Source organism: Borostomias antarcticus, assembly GCF_949987555.1.
Source record: "Borostomias antarcticus genome assembly, chromosome: 19".
Classification (NCBI taxonomy): domain Eukaryota; kingdom Metazoa; phylum Chordata; class Actinopteri; order Stomiiformes; family Stomiidae; genus Borostomias; species Borostomias antarcticus.
In genome coordinates, this window is record NC_140252.1 from 15,772,808 (window position 1) to 15,791,374 (window position 18,567).

The 18,567-nt window shown below is 47.8% G+C and overlaps 1 protein-coding gene across 1 annotated transcript; it reads right to left on the reverse strand.

The window, feature by feature from the left end:
* Positions 1–738: 738 nt before the first annotated feature.
* On the reverse strand, positions 739–17,258 carry zfand3 (zinc finger, AN1-type domain 3). Its single transcript, XM_084453465.1, has 6 exons — positions 16,922–17,258; positions 10,449–10,489; positions 9,652–9,846; positions 6,457–6,522; positions 5,001–5,207; positions 739–2,448 (listed from the first exon to the last, which is right to left on the reverse strand). Exons 1-6 carry the CDS (start codon positions 16,990–16,992, stop codon positions 2,294–2,296), a joined length of 735 nt encoding a protein of 244 aa, XP_084309591.1. The 5' UTR covers positions 16,993–17,258; the 3' UTR covers positions 739–2,293.
* Positions 17,259–18,567: the final 1,309 nt, after the last annotated feature.

The window sequence follows — 18,567 nt, forward strand, 5'->3', positions numbered from 1 at the left end:
GACTATACCCCAAACCTCCACACGTTCATCCTTTCACTCCAATCTTTTTATCCCTTACCTTTGTCCAGAAACAGAAGTTGAACCAATTGCAGCAAAATAGCTAACGTTACAGGAAATATCAGTGTAACTGCTTTAGCCACTGACCACTACCATTAATGTTATGGAAGCTGCTGCTAGTGAGAATGTTGTGAGCCCATGAGCTAACTGGCTATCCCACTCTTATTGTGTTGGATTAGCATTGGAACTGATGTGTCCAAGCGACAAGACCCATCTTAATTTATCAGACATTATTTCATGTCATTTCAATTCACAGCTATTTCAGTGGCATGACTAGCTTCCGTCCTACCAGTCTTGAACAGAAACAAGCCAGCCACGCACATAAGCCTGGCCTAGTTTTCGTATTGAGTTCTTTGTGAGGAAACCCTTGCGAACACGGAGAGAACACGCAAACTGCACACAGAAAGGCCCAGGATCTTCTTATCCTAGGTATTGCGCCACCGTGCAGAACGTGAGCGATATAGGGGTTCAGTGTTTTGCTCAAGGACACTTCGGCACCGGGACCTTGCGATCCCCGGCCAGCCGCTCAACCTCCCGAGCTGCGTGCCGCCCCACAATCCACCTTTTACCTGCATGAAAGCTTGTGCAGAGATTTTTTAAAAGCCCCAGTCAGCTCTGTGTCTAACAGGTAGAGTTCTTCCTCGTCTCCTTCAGAAACCACACAGGACACCCGCTGTCTAATCCAGTTTATTTGTTTTCAACAAAAGAAAAAGTGGGAGAAAGGAATCAAAGTAAAAGAATCAAAGTCTACAGAATTCTCATTCTCCATTTTTTTTCCCCACGTTAAAACTAAAATGCAGCTACTATGCTTAAGTGTAAGTAAAATCTGAAACACAAAAAAGGGGTTAAATAAGGATTTCTTTAAGATAACAGGATATTCACGACTATTCCATTTCTCTCCTTTCCACCGCTCGACAAAAAAACCTTTCCAGGAATAAAACGGCTCGTTACAACTTTCGGCGCTCTGTCTGCCCTCCTCGCCCCCACCAATGACCAGCCCCCTCACCGCTAGGATGGAAATTAGGGGAGAGAGAGAGAGAGGGGGGGGGGGGAAAGAAGGGTTGATGCAGGGAAAGGTAGACTGAGTCAGAGAATCATATTGTTTGGAGATGGAGAGATGAGAAAAAGACTAGTGTTTTAGAAGAGAAAGGGGAGGAGTCACTAGAGGTGGAGGTTGGCTTCAAGAGGCAGCGCGTCACAAAACAATTCACACATCGGGGGGCTGATGGGAAATGGGAGTTTGTAACTAAGACTTTATGGATTATATTATTCAGCAGGACCTGAACTACGACACCCAGAATCCTCCTGGATAAGTCTTGAATGTTGCTCTGCATTTCAGAGTCCAAAGTGTACCGCTTGATCTAGCTTCCATCCTTGTACTCCACACGCTTCCGCTGAACTATATACAGTATAAAAGTGTTTGTGTGTCTGTGAGTGTGAGTGTGTGCGTGCGTGTGAGTGTGCATGTGTGTGTGTCTGTGTGTGTACATGTGCGAACCATGCAGGGAAACCAGATTCAGACGCGGCCGCAGCTCTGCGTGCCTGCTGTCTAGACGTCAGTCCTCATCCAGCACCCGTAGTATGAACGTTGTTGCCGAGGAGAGTCTCTCCGAGGGGGGGGGGGGGGGGGTCCGTCTCCATAGCGACGGAGACTCTCGCGGAGGTGGATTGTCGTGTCCCTGATAGGACGCCACACAGGCCCGTCAGAAAACAAGTTCTCCGCTCCGGGGTGGGTGGGGGGGAATGGCCGCCGTGTCAGTAGTGGTGGTGAGCGGGCAAGAGACCTGAGGTGTGTGTGGAGGGGGGTGGGGGGGGCTAAGGGGGGGGACGCGGAAAGGAGGGGCGCCCTCTTCCCCGCTCCAGATCTGGGAGGAGTTAAGGCTGAGAACAAGTGGGGGGGGTGATCGGTGGAGACGGGGACATGAACGTGACACGTGATCTTAGGGTCGAGGCTCTCTGTTATGACAAACCTTTTCCGATGCCTGTGGCGTGCGCCCCGAGGTCAAGGTCAAATAACTGAGCAAGAAATTGAGGTGGGGGGGGTGGGGTGCTAAAAACAGGTGTGGGGGAGGTGGGAGTGCGCTTAAGTCCCGTGTCGGGCGTTAGTAGCAGTGCTTTGTCTGGTATTGAGGTAAGAGCACAGTCTTAAAATGGGGAGGGGGGGGTGGGGGGCAAAGTGTGTCCAACGTGTGTTCCTCCTCCTCCTCCTCCTGTGTTCGGGGGGGTGTGGCCCTGCTCAGGAGCACTCCTCTCCGATGCGCTGGCAGGTGCGGCCCACCTTGCGCTCCAGTTTGACCATCTTGAGGACGGCCTCCTCGCGCCCTCGGCCCAGGTGGTCAAACAGGCAGTCGTGCTGCTCGGGGAGCCTGTGGAGCATGCAGAACACATAGCCTGGAGAGAGAGGAGGGGAGGGGTGGGAGAGAGAGGGAGGGAGAGAGAGAGGGAGGGAGGGAGGGAGGGAGGGAGGGAGGGAGGGAGGGAGGGAGGGAGAGAGAGAGGGAGAGAGAGAGGGAGGGAGGGAGAGAGAGAGAGAGGGAAAGAGAGAGAGGGAGGGAGGGAGAGAGAGAGGGATAGAGAGAGGGAGGGAGGGAGAAAGAGAGAGAGGGAAAGAGAGAGAGGGAGGGAGGGAGAGAGAGAGAGAGAGAGGGAGGGAGGGAAAGAGAGAGAAAGAGAGAGGGAGGGAGGGAGGGAGAGAGAGAGAGAGAGGGAGGGAGGGAAAGAGAGAGAAAGAGAGAGGGAGGGAGGGAGGGAGGGAGGGAGAGAGAGGGAGGAAGAGAGAGGGAAAGAGAGGGAGGGAGAGGGAGGGAGAGAGAGAGGGAAAGAGAGAGTGAGGGAGAGAGAGGGAGAGAGAACGAGAGAGAGGGAGAAGTGTTAGAAGGTACCGCACACACACGGCGAACACGTAGGAAGAGCTTCTTCCCCCAAGCCACCTGAATGACTCTAGCTAGTGTAGACAATGTCACTACACCCAGTGTCCACAGTACCAAACATCTAGTGTATATAACATCACCATACATGTAAATGCAGATGACAGTTTCACCCCCAGGATTATTTATTCATAGCTTCGGCATGTACATAACACACCCATCCTGTATTGTATAGATATATGTAAACGTGACAAATAAATATCTGAATCTTCACTGTGAATTTCTGTATTAATGCTATAGAGAGCAGGGGGACAAGGATCCCCGTTCAGGACTGCGTTACTATCCGTCTGGAATACGTCCAGTCCAATAATCCCTTAGGAACATGGCAAGTCTTCAATCCAATTTCAGTCCGCCTGGTAAAAAATTCTGAACTCGATAAACCGTAGCAGAGAAATGTCAAAGGTACTCAACGAGGGCTGTGTCTGTCACGGCAGTGAGTTTTGAAATCCAGCCACAGCTAATAAACATGTTTTATCTTCAGCAAAATCGCTTCTCTTCTCCATATCATCATACCATATTATCTTGCATGCTTTTATAGCTGTAATAAATTCTCATATTTTATGTTTTTGTCATTATTATATTTTTTATTCTTGAAGCACATCGAGTCTGTGCCTGTCGCATGAAATGTGCTATATGAAATAAACTTGACTTCTGCATTTGCCATTGAGTTCAATATTATTTTTTGCCCTATATCTTCCGACCAGCAGTGGCCGATAACGAGCTCTGTGACTGCAGGGCGCGACACCCGTGGCACAAACATACTGAGCTCAATATGTTTTTAATTGTTTACGAGGCGGACTGAGATTGGATTGACGACTTCGATGCCGCGTTACAAGGGATTGCGCACACCAGCCAGACAGGAACGTAGTCCCAGAAGGGGCTAGGGGAGGAGGAGCCATGCTGGTAACGCAGACACACGTTGTGCCAACAGTGCTGCTGATGATGAGGCAGCTCAAAGAAAGTGCCCTCACTAAATGCCCGACACGTATAATATTTATAAATGCTTGTATTTACAACTGTTTGTTTTTAATTTGTACTAGATGTCTTTTATTGTATGTATTGTATTTTACTGTATGTTTGGGGATTAGCTAATAGCTAAATCCGGCATATTTACTATTTGTTCATATATAGAGCTCTCTGTGTATGTAAACTTGTCCATTATGTGCATTGTCCCGACGAAAAACAAAAAATAAATAAAGAAGATGTTTCCACATGTTCCACCAGCATCAACACCATGGCTCAGAACATACCTGGACACAGGCGAGGCTGGGGTCCAAACATGTTTATACGTGTTCGTAATTCGCTTTATTCACTTCAGCAGCCATATTGGTCCGTCTGAAATACATGGAAGTGAAGGCAGCTGACGGCTAACTATGGCTAATTCACTTCCATGTATTTCAGAACGCGAAAACTATGGCAGTGAAAAACAATCGGAGTCTGGTAATGAGTTTGTAATCCTGATAGTGTATTCAGCCTGTTATTTTGACTATTTTGGTTCTTGAAGTGGCGTTTTTATAGTGAACTTTTAACATTGGAGTCAACGGGCACTTTTGCATTCGTCCCACCAATTACGTCAGACTTGACCAATGTGGCAGCTGCAGTGAATAAAGCATATGTACAATGACCTAATTGCGAATGACCAGGGTGATAGGACGTGCCGTTTTTGTCCGTTTAAAACACCACATTTTCTAAACAGGGCTCGGAAGCTATGCGCTGGGGCTCCAGTAGCACATATCTCTATCTGCCAACAGCTTTCATGAGCTGGCGGTCTGTTGGTTAAGAAGAGAAAGTCCAGTTATCAGTAATTGGCTGATGCTTTATGTGTGGCGGGTCTAACAGCACGCCCGCTCCAGTCCTCCCTTGGGGCTAGTTAAGAGGCACGGTCGTCAACATTTCCATGGCCATATAAACAAACTCTCTTCCAGTGTGAAAGTGTTTCTGAGAATGTGCTTTTACGAGTGCGTGCGTGCGTCTGTGTGTGTGTGTGTGCGTGCGTGTGTAGGAAGACGGACTGACCACAGCGACAGGAGCCCAGTTCTTGCTGCACCAGCTCCAGCTTGGTCTGGCACCGGTGGCAGCGCCGTCGGCTCCTCTGCTTGGGGCCCCCGCGGGACGACGACGAAGACGACGACGAAGACGACGAAGAGGACAGCTCCTCCAATCCGGGCGCCTCGCCCGCCCTCACGCGCTTCTCCGGGGACGCGTCGCTCTCGGACTCTGAGGCTACGCACGTGCACGCACACACACACACACACACACACACACACACACACACACACACACAGAATCAATCACATCAACCGCTGTCCCCAGGCGGTCGTACACAGAGAGCGAGAAGCTCGCCGTCGTTATTCACCTACAAAAGGGGGTAAATTTAGCGCCGGCCTACAATCTCCCCAGCCCCCGTCCACAGAAACTCACTGATGGGAGACCGTGAGGATGACCGCTCTGTTCTGGGCTGGCTCCTGGACAGCAGCACCCAGGCTGGGATTCCACATCAGGTTTTCTCCCTGGCTTGACTTTCGCGCACGTCTCAGCTCAATAAATCTGGGAGAACTAGGCCACGTGGATCGACGGACTCTGCGTGGGCCGTAGAGTGTTCTGGGCTGAGTTCTACTGGCGCGGTTCTGTCATTGAGGGTTCCAGGCTGAGTTCTACTGACATGGTTCTGTCATTGGGGGTTCTAGGCTGAGTTCTCCTACCTCGGTTCTGTCATTGAGTGTGCTAGGCTGAGTTCTCCTGATGCGGTTCTGTCATTGAGTGTGCTAGGCTGAGTTCTCCTGACGCGGTTCTGTCATTGAGTGTGCTATGCTGAGTTCTGCTGACACGGTTCTGTCATTGAGTGTGCTAGGCTGAGTTCTCCTACCTCGGTTCTGTCATTGTGTGTGCTAGGCTGAGTTCTCCTGAGGCGGTTCTGTCATTGAGTGTGCTAGGCTGAGTTCTCCTGACGCAGTTCTGTCATTGAGTGTGCCAGGCTGAGTTCTCCTGACACGGTTCTGTCATTGAGTGTACTAGGATGAGTTCTCCTACCGCGGTTCTGTCATTGATTGTGCCAGGCTGAGTTCTGACACAGTTCTGTTTGACTCTTGGTTTCCTCTCCCTGCAGGCTGCTCACGCACTCTCACATGGGGGAGAGGGAGGCCAATACGGTATTCAAAACTGCCGTATGAGAACTTTCTGGTTCAAGCTACTGTACGTGTGTGTGTGTGTGTTTGTGTGTGTGTGTTTACACACCCTCCAAGGTCTTTTCTGAGGACGCCCTAGCTACCAGCTGTTTGCTCCCTTATCACTACCATTTTCCTGTCTCCCGTCTCAGCTCTATTAACCCAGCCATTTTGGATCAATTCAGGGAGGCCGATTCCAGTCCCTCTGCAGTCTTTCCTCCATTCCGGCGCCCTAACCGGAGCTGACAGGCCTGTAGTGAAAACATGACCCTGGAAAAGGAAGCTGCTGGTGGCTCGCCGATGTGTACCTGAGTCGCAGGGTCGTTTCGTAGGGGTGGAGAGACTGCTGAGGACTGCGTCGGTGCTGGAGACGTCTGGGGGAGAGAGAGAGAGAGAGAGAGAGAGAGAGAGAGAGAGAGAGAGAGAGAGAGAGAGAGAGAGAGAGAGAGAGAAAGAGAAGCATAGAGAGACGCCAAGTTATTCCAATCCTCCTACAAAAGACCAAAGTCACAGGGGTTTGAGCTTTGGCCCGGTCTATTCAGCGTCTGCTGTGATCACAGGTCCGGGGTTCGCACCGACACTCCCCTTTCTGCAACGCGCAACCTTGCGGTCTCGGGCGGGGAGAGGCGTCCCAGCGGACGGACGCGGCCCTCTGCCTGCCTCGCCCGCTATTTGTGCCAGGACAAATATAGCCGGGACAGGGGCCGGGGCCGCTGCGCAGCACAGCAGCTGTCCTCTGCTACAGCGGCCCCTCAGAAAACACCTCCGCAGCCGGAAGACATTAGATGGAGGGGTGCTACAGTTATACCCAATCTAAGAAGGCAACGTTCGTTGTCCCCCGTCCGATTAAATCAAGGGGACGGGGGACGGGGGGGGGTATTAATTTGACTCCTGTAAGTGCGTGTGGCGTGCGCGCGGTACGGTGCATGCGCTCGTTCATGCGTCCGTCACGCATGTACCGGAGATCAACACCAGGGGGCGCTTGCCGCAATTCATTTTTCCCCATTGCCGAGTGCATTTTGCTTAGCGCATAAATAACTACGCTTGGCAAGAAGTAAACGTATGGTCTGTTCTACTCAGGAGGCCGTCTACTTTCTAAATCCACAAAGCTCAGAGCTTGAGGTGTTTAGTAGCTCTTTTGGCGCTTGTTCTCAGACCCTGTACAATGTGGGGAGAAGATCCACTATGGTGCAGTAATGCTATTCGGACAGTAGAGGGAGGCAGGGGCCGTGTTTAAAGAGCGTACTCTTGAAAGGAAACAAACTGTGTTGTAGACACACGAACAGTAGATTATCAGAAGAGTAGATTATCAGAACAGTAGATTATCAGAAGAGTAGATTATCAGAACAGTAGATTATCAGAACAGTACATTATCATACCATCGGCCTGTTTTCAATGTTCTTTTTAAAGAGGTCCCAATCCGATCCACGGTATCGGGGATGCTGGATCGGGGATCGGAGGGGAGAAAAAAATAGGCTCCAAACCATGCTCTGATCCGCACAGCGTGTCACTCACATGATAACAACAGAAGTAGCCAGCCGTGTGTATGAAAGTGAGCTCATCTGCCTGTGTGGAATGAGTCGTGTCATCTTAAAGACGAAGAAAACATTTGCAACTTAAACGTTTCGAGGCGCAGCGTTGTTAACTCGGTTTAACACCACAAACTTCATCAAGCGTTTGGAAAAACACCAGAGCGACAGTGCCTTAATTCAAGTTGATTTAATGATTTAAAGACAGGCCAATCATTCGTTTTAGACCTAGACTATTATTGTAGTTATTGTGCTGGAAAAGGAGACTATAGACTGACATAGCAGAGGGAAAAGGCAGAACCCCTCTCCCCTCTGCTAATATATCTGCCTATATAGCCTACCAGCAATCGCATGCATTTCCCAAATGTAATAAATATCACAAGACCACACACTGCTTCCCTAGAGCAATCTTATTGACCAAGATATCCGCTGTGAAAAATATCCCCCCCCCCCCCCCCCCCCAAGACAGATTGAGCTCTAACGTCCGTGAAAGTTGAGGAGGCAGAGTATATTCGTCAAATTGCAAAAGAGGGGGCCTCTGAAGTAGATGGACAATGTGGGCTAGATGATGCATGTTTAGCAAGAAAGTTTTTTTATTGTGCTGCCTGCGAGTTTGAGTTTTAAGTTTGACAGCTGTCCCGACTCCCGCAGTCTCCTCTTGACCTGGCTCAGGCCCCGGAATCTGAATTTTCAGGCTAGCCTCCCCTTGGCATAAGAAAGAAAAATGTGAGGAACGAACAGTCGAATCTCTGTGTCGGTTACAGCCCTATTATTATTCAAGAGTAAAAAATATAAATAATAAAAATAAAAATATTGGATTGAGATCAGTATCACAGATACCAAAAGCCCAGGTATCGGAGGTGAAAAGGTGACATCCAGACATACCCATTTTTCTTTTTTGTAAACATTGTATATATGTGAATATTTATGTCCATATAAGAATAACATAAAACAAACTAAATCATAGATAAGCTTACTACAGGCGCACAAGCATAGTGTGGCATGTTGCAAAGCATCTCCTACCCACCCCCCGGGGACATCCACCGAGCATTTCCTTTTAATTCAGCTCTTTGTATGCGGGCAGGGACGCATCACAGAGACCCGTTTAGACTTGGTTTTAGAATGCGTTTTGGACGATCAGATTCAAAGTGGACAGCGGTGAATACAAGTGTAAACGCCCACCAAAACGTTTAGTGAAACGTTTCCTCAAACCACTTGCCGAGGTGGTCTGGGACGCATTTGACCACATATCTTTAGTAGTCTAAACGCTAATGCGTCCTGATGCGTCCCTGACAAGGACGTAGCAGGAAAACACGTCATCAATGCAGGGTAATATTTCTCCTTTTTCGCTTTAGCCTGCGCTCTGTGGCAAATGACTTGTCGAAACAGTTGGAATAGTCCAGGCTTTCATGCGCACTTTTTTCAATCTGCTCGAAGTCAAACCGACTGATTATTGATTTATTTACTGCAAATACTGTTACTATGGTTACTATATACGAACACAAGTGGTCAGCTGGACACATTCGGAGACTCGTGATAGACACAGGTGTAAAAAGATGATGTGTCTCGCAGCGCTGTCCGCTTGTGATCTGATCGACCGAAACGCATTTTTAAAAACCAAGTCTGAACAGGGTCAGAGTGGTTCAGGATAATGTGCCACAAGCTCTATAGAAGGATCTCAATTTTCTCGGCCGACGCTTTCAGGGAGGAAGCGAAAGAGGAGTTTGTTATTACACACCTACCGTCTCCCGGTTGGCAACCACACAATTTGCATGTTTATTTTCAAGAGCACATTTCTGTGTGTGTGTGTGTGTGTGTGTGTGTGTGTGTGTGTGTGTGTGTGTGTGTGTGTATGTGTGTGTGTGCGTACGTTCTTACCCTCCTGTGCACATTTGTGTGTGTGTGTGTGCGCGTGTGTGCGTACGTTCTTACCCTCCTGTGCAAATTTGTGTGTGTGTGTGTGTAGGTTCTTACCCTCTTGTGCAGGTAGAGGCGTGGCTCCAGAGTCCTCAGGCGAAGGCTCCTCTGAGTGGGCGGGCGCCGCCGCAGACGACGACAGGGATTGGCTGCTGCTGCTGCTCGTCTCGCTACAGAAGACGGCTGACTGGCTGCTGCTGCTGGGGGCGGGCTCTGGGGCACAGTCCTCGTCCGGCTGTTTCTTCTCAATGTCTGGCGAAGGTAGAGGAGAGTGAGAACTGTGCGTGTGTGCGTGCGCGCGAGGTGTTGGCCCTCTCCCTCTCTCTCTCTCCAATCAGGCCTCTCCAAACCCTCAGCCAGCAGCAGAAATAACTCAGCCTGTCATGATGGAGGCACTAGCACAGACAGAATGGTGAGAAGGGCGACCTATCTCAGACAGAGAGGTGAGGAGGGTGACCTATCACAGACAGAGGTGAGAAGGGTGACCTATCACAGACAGAGAGGTGAGGAGGGTGACCTATCACAGACAGAGGTGAGGAGGGTGACCTATCACAGACAGAGAGGTGAGGAGGGTGACCTATCACAGACAGAGAGGTGAGAAGGGCGACCTATCACAGACAGAGAGTTGAGGAGGGTGACCTATCACAGACAGAGAGGTGAGGAGGGTGACCTATCACAGACAGAGAGGTGAGATGGATGACCTATCACAGACAGAATGGTGAGAAGGGTGACCTATCACAGACAGAATGGTGAGAAGGGTGACCTATCACAGACAGAGGTGAGGAGGGTGACCTATCACAGACAGAGGTGAGGAGGGTGACCTATCACAGACAGGGGTGAGAAAGGTGACCTACCGGCAAAACATTTGGAGCACAGGTTCATGGTTTTGCTGGATCTGAAGAGAGAGAGAGAGGGGAGGGAAGGAGACAGTGAAAAGGTTATCCTCAGTGAGATAACATCAAATAAAACGCTAACTGAGGAGCATGCTGATCAACAACTTATGCCGGGCTCAGACTACAGGATTTTGGGGCCGATTTATCCCCAATTCACCCCTCCCGACAATCGGAGGAGAATCTGGTCTGGAATGTTGGTCGGGGCCGATGATCGGCCCAGATTATCTTGTAATGTGAGGGGTTAACAGATCCAATCTTATACCTCCCGATCGGCTCGCAGACCCATCGGGGCGACCCCAATAATATCAAACAAGTTTGATATTTAAGATTATTACGTCCCGACTTTACAAGTGAGACGGCGAGACCAGTGGTTCGTTGCTCCCTCGGGCACGATAAGATCCTGTAGTGTGTGATGAGCCGTTATTTTCAAATCTTGCTGTGTGTGCTTGTTTGAGATGCGCAAGAAGAATATCTGTTAAGATTCTCCTTATGTGCGTGATGTAACCCGATTTCGAAATTGGTTAGGATTTTAAATATCCTGTAGTGTGAGCCCGGCATTAGTGACGTTGTTTTGTTGTTGATATTGTTGTTGATCATTATTATGAGAATTCCACGGTTGCATTCCGTCCATCAGACAGACTTATGTTTTCATTTGCCACTCTGGTACGTCAGGAACGCACTCAAAATAAAACAATGGGAGACTCGCATCCAGTTGAAAACTCTGGTGCCGGCCTACAGGCCAATGAAAGGAACAGCTCCCTCCTACCTCCAGGCTATAGTGAAGCCCTACACACCCTCCCGCCCACCACACTCTGCTACCCTGGGGCGACTGGTTGCCCCGTCACTCCGAGGCTCCTGCGGTCGACACGGTCATGGCTATTTTCTGTCCTGGCCTCGCGGTGATGGAATGAACTGCCCACTGAGTTCAGGACATAAGAGTCGCTGCCCATCTTTCGCCGCAGGCTCAAAACTCACCTCTTCAAGAAGTATTACCAGGATCCTCCTCTTAAGCGCCTATTGTATTTTTAGTTTGCTATTCTTACACTTTGCCTTCAGCACTAGATTATGCTCTTAGTCACTTGTTTAGAAAGGAGATACACTTGTGAGTTCTGATGAGTAGTAGTACACCGACTTCCTACATTAAATGCAATTAGTTGAATGCAATTATTGTTGCTTTGGATAAAAGCATCAGCTAAATGACTAATGCGCCAGAAAAATTGGCTTCTTGTACAGAAACAGGTCCAGCTTCCCCTTAGGCTGTAGGAAAAGGGTTCTGGAGGCAGTATTCCTATTAGTTTTGGATTATGGCGATGCTATTCCACACGATCAAGTGAACTGCTTTTACTCAAGGTTCCCCATGTTTACACCGACATTGGCAAATCTTCTTTTTCTTTTAATGCCCCTCACTCCTGGAATGCCCTCCAACGCTTTTTAAAACTGGACTCAATGCCATCATTTTTAAAGTTCAAGTCCATGATTATGCACCATTGTACATCTGTCTGTAACTGTTTATATCTTAACATTTTTACTATTTTTATATCTAGTTACTGTTTTTATATACCTTACTGTGTATCTGTCCTTTTTTATTTTTTTTATTTGACCTTTATTTAACTAGGGAAAAGTCACACTGAGATCTCTTTATACAGGTGAGCCCTGGCCAAGAAAAGCAGCATAATTTCATACAGATAAAACAACAACTTTTGTTGTTGCTGTTGTTGTTTATGTTATCACTGTAAATGAGGGCAACCTCAGTGCCTCTCGAGCATAAATAAAGGTTTGAAATGAAATGTAATTGGAATGAATGAACGAAATTCCAGTCTTTTAGTGTCAGGCTACAGGTAGTTGGCCGCCCTCCCAGAAGTGTCTCTTCTCCTTTCCTTGTGTCAACACAGCCATGCCAGCGTCCACCATGCTGCCCTGAGGGAGTTCAACTTGAGCCGTTCTCCATCAGGCTCACCAAGGACAGGACCTGCGCCATAAAGCACCGCGCCCACAGCACACACAGATAACAGACAGGCTACCTCTGAATAGAGTTCACCATTGAACAAGAGCTAACGTCCTGTATAAGGCTTCCTGGTTGTCCTTGGACATGTTGGGTAGCCTCATAAAAAGGTAACAGGCACTGTGGGCTGATTGGCTGGGCCAGAGTCCTATGTAGGGCTAAACATGGTTATGGGCTTGTCTTTGGCAGTTCTCAAATCTCATATTTGACTCTCTGGGTCAAATGTAATAATAATAAGTGCTGGCTATACTATAAAGGCCATTTGGGATGGGGATCAGTAGTGATTTCAGGATTTGATTTAGACTCTGGGGGTAACAATTCGATTTCCAAAAGATTTTGGATTACTGATGATTATCAATGTGATAGATCTACATTTTCAATTAGTTTTCCACCATTTGACTACAGTACTAGCCCATTAAATACAGCCCAATCGCAAAAATTATTTCACCATGATTAAAAAGATTAGAAAACATGGTTCATGAATCATTTGAACATGATTCAAATGTTTCCGACCACCTCACAGACTGTTACAGACCATGATCCCAACCAACTTGTCAATAGAGATCTGGAACTAGCCCAGACGGCTAAGAACCAGAGCTAGATGAAGACTTTTGTTTTGTTTATGTCAATCCACATGCCTGTCGCCGAAATGCCTCACAGCATCTATGAACAGCATGGGCTTTGACCCTCTGGTAACAGCCACAGAGCTACTCGCTACAGAGGCACCACACTAAAGCCCCCATCACCCTGAACAATGATGTGGATTTCAAGACCGCACAGCAGTCAGGCGGCCCCGTCCTAGCGGGCCTGACCTCGTACTATACACAGCCGTCTCTCAGCTGGGCTTTGTGAACAGCAGAGGCCTCTATTCTGGCTGGTGGAGGCTTGGGCCTGGCTGGACTAACATCGTCCCTTCTCAGGTGATCTCTTGAGTAGCGAGTACTCCCCAGGCACCCGGCACCCCCCCACACCCCCCCCGCGGAGTGTGACGCTCCCTCCTATCCATCACTTCACGTTTATTTTAGGAACTCCTCCTCCGGCCTCTTGTCCCCGTTTCTAAATGCAGGCTGGCTATCCGCCGCCGCTGTCAGCTAGCATGCAGGACGGAGGGGAGGGAGCGCGCGCCCCCTCATCATCGCCACCGCGACACACTGAAGGGTTTGCAGGTTATTGGCGGCGACAACAACAATCGTTCTCATTGTCGTCGTCCTGGCAATCATAGGTAATCATAATCATGGTCCAATCAGGGGGGAGAGTGGGATGGTGGGAGAGAGGAGGAGAAACAGAGAGAGAGAGGTAGGGAGGAAGGAATTACGCATATAAAGGAAGTCAAGGATGAGCGGCGGACCCCAGTGGGTTCTAATAGCCAGCCTACCGCCGGTGCTAATGACAGAGCGTTGATTAGCCGAGACTGGCAGCCCGGGTCGAGTCGGCATGGAGACGGAGCCTCGAGTGACAGCCGGGTCACGGGTTAAGACGAGAGAGAGGAGCAGTGTGGGCGTGCGGCATGTCTGGGTGGGCGCCGTGTTTTGATCGAGCGCCGGGGCTTGTTGAACTCGGGCACAGGGTAGAATTACATCTGTGTCATCGCGGTTGGCCGGGGGACAACGCGAAGGGAACGGCCGTGGCGCCTCAGAAAGGTTCTCGCACGCCCACGGCGAAGCCTTGAGAAAGGTAAAGACTGACGCTTGGCTTCGCCACTCGTCTGCTCAGATACCAGCTTGTTTTGCACACACAGGCAGTACTAGGTACACCAAGCACACCTGGTGACCCTATGTATACAATCGCACACATGCACGCACACACATTCCCTAAAGGAAACAAGGATGAGCCTCAAACAAAGGCTAGGCGTGTCCAGTGACCAACCAACACCTGTAACCTACCAACCCACACCTCTAAACCAACAACATGACCTGACTCTTCAGGGTCACAGAGTTCAGCTCTAACTGATAACGGTCGGAGGTAAGCAGAGGAAAATCTCTCTCCGCCACATGCACTCACACTCTCTCTTGCTCTCTTCAAACTCTCTCCTTCCCTCCCACCTTCACTGAGATTAGGCAATCAAGGCAGCTTCACTTGAGGGAGTATAACAAGACAGGGTGGATTTATCTGACACCTCTGGTTAAATGTCATCTGCGATTAAGGCTTACGAGGGTTGACCTTCATGGAACAAATCAAAGACGGGAGTGTGTGTGTGTGTGTTAGGGTTGCTGAAATGAATTGTTTCTAAGATGCATCGCGATGTGGACATGGACAATTCTGCATCAATGCAGTGACAGTCCATAATCACTTATAGCCTACTACTAACGCTGCTTGTTGATTTTCCGTTAGTTAAACCCCATTGACTTATGCTAAAAACGTTAGTGAAGTCCACTAGTTTGAGCATTAAAGCAAATATTTATTTTTGGCCTGGCGGGGGTTCTCGTTACACTGCATATCCATAGCTAGACAGTGACAAGTGAGAACCATTGATTGCACAAGCCATGTGCAGTAACTGTATTTAAATACATTTTGCAACCTGTACATATTTCTTAAAACCACAACCATATTGTTTCAGTAGTTGACACATTGACGTTTGTAATAGGCCTATAAAGAATTGGCTATTCCAGAGTAAATGTTTTTTGATTTATTGGGGAAAATCACAAATAGAATTACAACTGTCCCTGGTCAGCCCTATAGAAAATTGAGGATGCAACGCATCATCGTGATGCATTGTGAAATCGAATCGTTGACAGGATAATCGTAATCGAATCGTGAGACCAGTGAAAATGTACAGCCCCTAGTGTGTGTGTGTCCAGCTCTTACAATGCAGTGCGTGTGTGGCTAAAACATGAGCTAGCCCTGGTTAAATTAAATAAAAAAGCTGACAGACAACTGTCAGTCCAGCCATGTAGAAATAGGCTAGGTGGTAGGGTACATGGTATCTACAAGATAGCTGACTGGACACATGTCTAGCATCTAGCTGGGGAGTCTGGAATGGCTCAGAGTTGTAGAATGTTTGGGTTACTGCTTTTGCTCAGATCATGCAGGCACTGCTCATCAACAGCCTGGCCTGTGAGGAGCTAGTGCTAACCCTGCAGGGGATTGGATGAGAGAGGGGGTCGGGTCTAATGGGTAAAACTAGCACTGCCAGTCAAGGATTCCCCACAACACAGGCTTTTCATATGCCAACGTTGGACCACAGGCCCTTGGGTCAACTGCTCTAAAGAAAGGCTACACAGGGGGTGCATTCAACGCGTCTATGGGAACTGTCATTTGTGAAAAGCATGGCACTATCCCATGTTTTTGTTGGGGACTTCTGCGCCATCTGCTTTTGAGATCTAACAGGCCTACACTGTCACAAAGAGGAATGAAGTCCTGTTGACGACAAAGGGACTTAAAGAAGCCTTCCACATCTCCACTTCTTTCATCCAGATTTAAGTGTGATATTTGGCATCAACTAAACCCAACTTTTATCACATTATGCAGACATAGAACTTGAAGTTACTAACGCTGTTGTGTTAGCAGTTCCAAAAATAGGCCTCTATTATGAAAATATCGATACAAGGTGCACTTGAGTTTATTAAATATTAGCCAACTGCAGATGAATACCCTGCAGATAAATACCCCATCAGCCCATATAATAATTGACCTAATTATCTAGCTAACGGAAAGTGATATAGCCTGGAGAGCATGACCATGTTTTCCATGTTACAGCTAAAATGATCCTTGGGTTTCCATAGCTAGTGTGTTATGGCAGCCAACGCAATTTAGCTAGTGCTAACGTTAGCCACTTCTGACAGACAGTTTATGATTTAACGGAAATTCCTTCAAAAACTATGAACATTAGTGCTAGCAAAAGACAACGACTGAATAAGTATCTGGCTAGCTATCTGTCAAACAGCTGTCAGGCGTAGGGTTTGCTAGCAAGAGAACTGGCTAGCATAGTAAAGGGACTAGCAAGCTAAGCTCATATATCAAGATAGCCATCTAGCCACCGCAGCTAACGTCAGACATAAAGGCAAGCGAAAGACTAGGCTGGGGCTAGCAAGCTAGCTAGCTAATGTCAATGTTTGACTAGTTATCTGACTGGCTAGAGTAGCAAATAAATGCAGCGTTAGTTGGCAAGTTAGCTAGGAGCTAATCATTTCTGCTAGCTATGTAGTTGTATTCAGTAAACGATAACACCTAGCTAGTGCTGGCTAAACATTTGCATAGCTAGCGCTAGCTAGTGATTGCTAACGTTAGCATGAGCTAGCAACATTCCCCACCCCCATTCGGCCGTCTGTAACGTTACACAATGGCTTTTCTCGCAACGAAAGCAGCTCGGGGGGCTATTGTCCCCCTCCATACCGTCCATATTTAGCCTCCTAGCTGGTGACCTGGCATGTACATCAAAGCAAAATCCATGTCTACGTTATCTAGCTAGCTGGCAAGCCATGATTCACCTTACCCCCAAAATCCACAAGGACAGCGCGGCGGTATAGTGGGCGGTTTGCTGCGCTCGCTGCCCGTGTCCCCCATCGTCGCCTCTGTTTGACAGACTAATCCTCACGTGAGACCGGGGATGGGGAAGGCCTACTATTTGTGTAACGTTACAGCTTCCTTGGCTGGAGACAAACTCTTGACACACTCCGCGGTCTATCCTCGGGCTGAAAGTATTAGTCTAACCGGACTATGGATGCTTTGCCGACACGGGCGGCCGCCAACACCTTTCCTGTTTAAATGATTTTTAAAAAATTAGCCAATACGGCCGTGTACAGTCCAACGGACCGCCGCACCGCACCGGGGAGTCGAGGCCGATCAGCTGGAGTAGAGGAGCAAACTAACTAGTGACGGGGGGTGTTGGGTAGCGGAATGTAATTTTCTTCCTTCCAGACGGTATAAACACTTCCACTATGTATCGTGTGTCAACATTATGTGTGTATTGTTTATTCATATGTATGTCTGCTGTTGAGTTTGCATTGTGTTAATTGTAAACTCTTCAGTCAAATATACTGAATCTCCTCTGATTAATATAGAATCGTCCATTCAATATTGCCTAACTCTTCCTATGTTTACTGGAACAGTTGACAGATGATGCGGATACGAGCAGCCTCTGTGCGGTACAATAGACGTTTTGTGAGGTTGGCTTTCGCTGGAAATAAAGTCGGGAATTATTGTGCGTTTAACTATCTCTGACAACAGTGAAAGGGATCTAGAGTTCCCCGCTGTTCAGATCAATATTGAACGTTGCTTTTAGTCAGATTTTAAGTGATTTTCGTATTTTTCAGTAGCCTAAGATACTTTTAGTGACGAATAATTATTGTATTTTGTGAGCATTTACTGTTTTTTAAGCTAAATATAGACCTATTCATTTACATTGCATCAAGGCCTTTCACACTGTGAGCTATCTACCTTTTGAAGAGCAAGCAACTACTGCTGGGAATGAGAATGAGTTGTTGATAGTAGGATGGTAATCTGAAGTACCCAGAAGCTCTAGGTGGAGGGAGGCAGAATCCTGATGCAGATGATTTAACTCTCTTTCAAGACTGGCTGCCTTTGTCCAGCCTCAGGGCTCTGGCCTCTGGAGACTGCACAGCAGATTCCCTCCTTCACCCTCACACACTCCCTGCAATAAACACTACGCCTTAATTAATTCATTAGATGCTAGATCAAAGCAACTCAAATGCAATGTTCACACATGAAGAGGGAGAATGCAGATATATTACATGTATGGCTAATATATCTGGCCACTATGTTAATGTTTTTGTTAGCTCGCTGACAACTTATTTATTATTTATTTTATTTTGCACAGTTAAAAAAATACACAAGATAGCAAATATACAGTCCAGGAAGAGGCAGAGCCCTGAGTGGGCTTTGTTGGACCCCTTCTGGGGTACAGCCTGTCAACAAGGGTTCTCCATCTTATTGGAGCCTCCACCTAAATACATTTACAATTTCACATTTTTAGAGAGGGAACATTACATTAAGATACATAATATTTGAAATAATTGTAATGGAAAATTGAAGTTTACGTTTCTTATCCTTTATTAGATGTTTTCAGATCACAAAGTCTGTCATTGAGCATATATACAACATTATATCATTTTATTGAAC

Bases quoted from the DNA above. Each gene is read 5' to 3' on its own strand.
- zfand3 (XM_084453465.1), bottom strand. From the start codon at position 16,992: ATGGGGGACACGGGCAGCGAGCGCAGCAAACCGCCCACTATACCGCCG. The intron at 9,847-10,448 runs GTAGGTCACCTT...TACCTTCGCCAG, and splicing joins GTGCTCCAAATGTTTTGCCG to ACATTGAGAAGAAACAGCCG. The intron at 5,208-6,456 runs GTACACATCGGC...GCACGTGCGTAG, and splicing joins GAAACGACCCTGCGACTCAG to CCTCAGAGTCCGAGAGCGAC.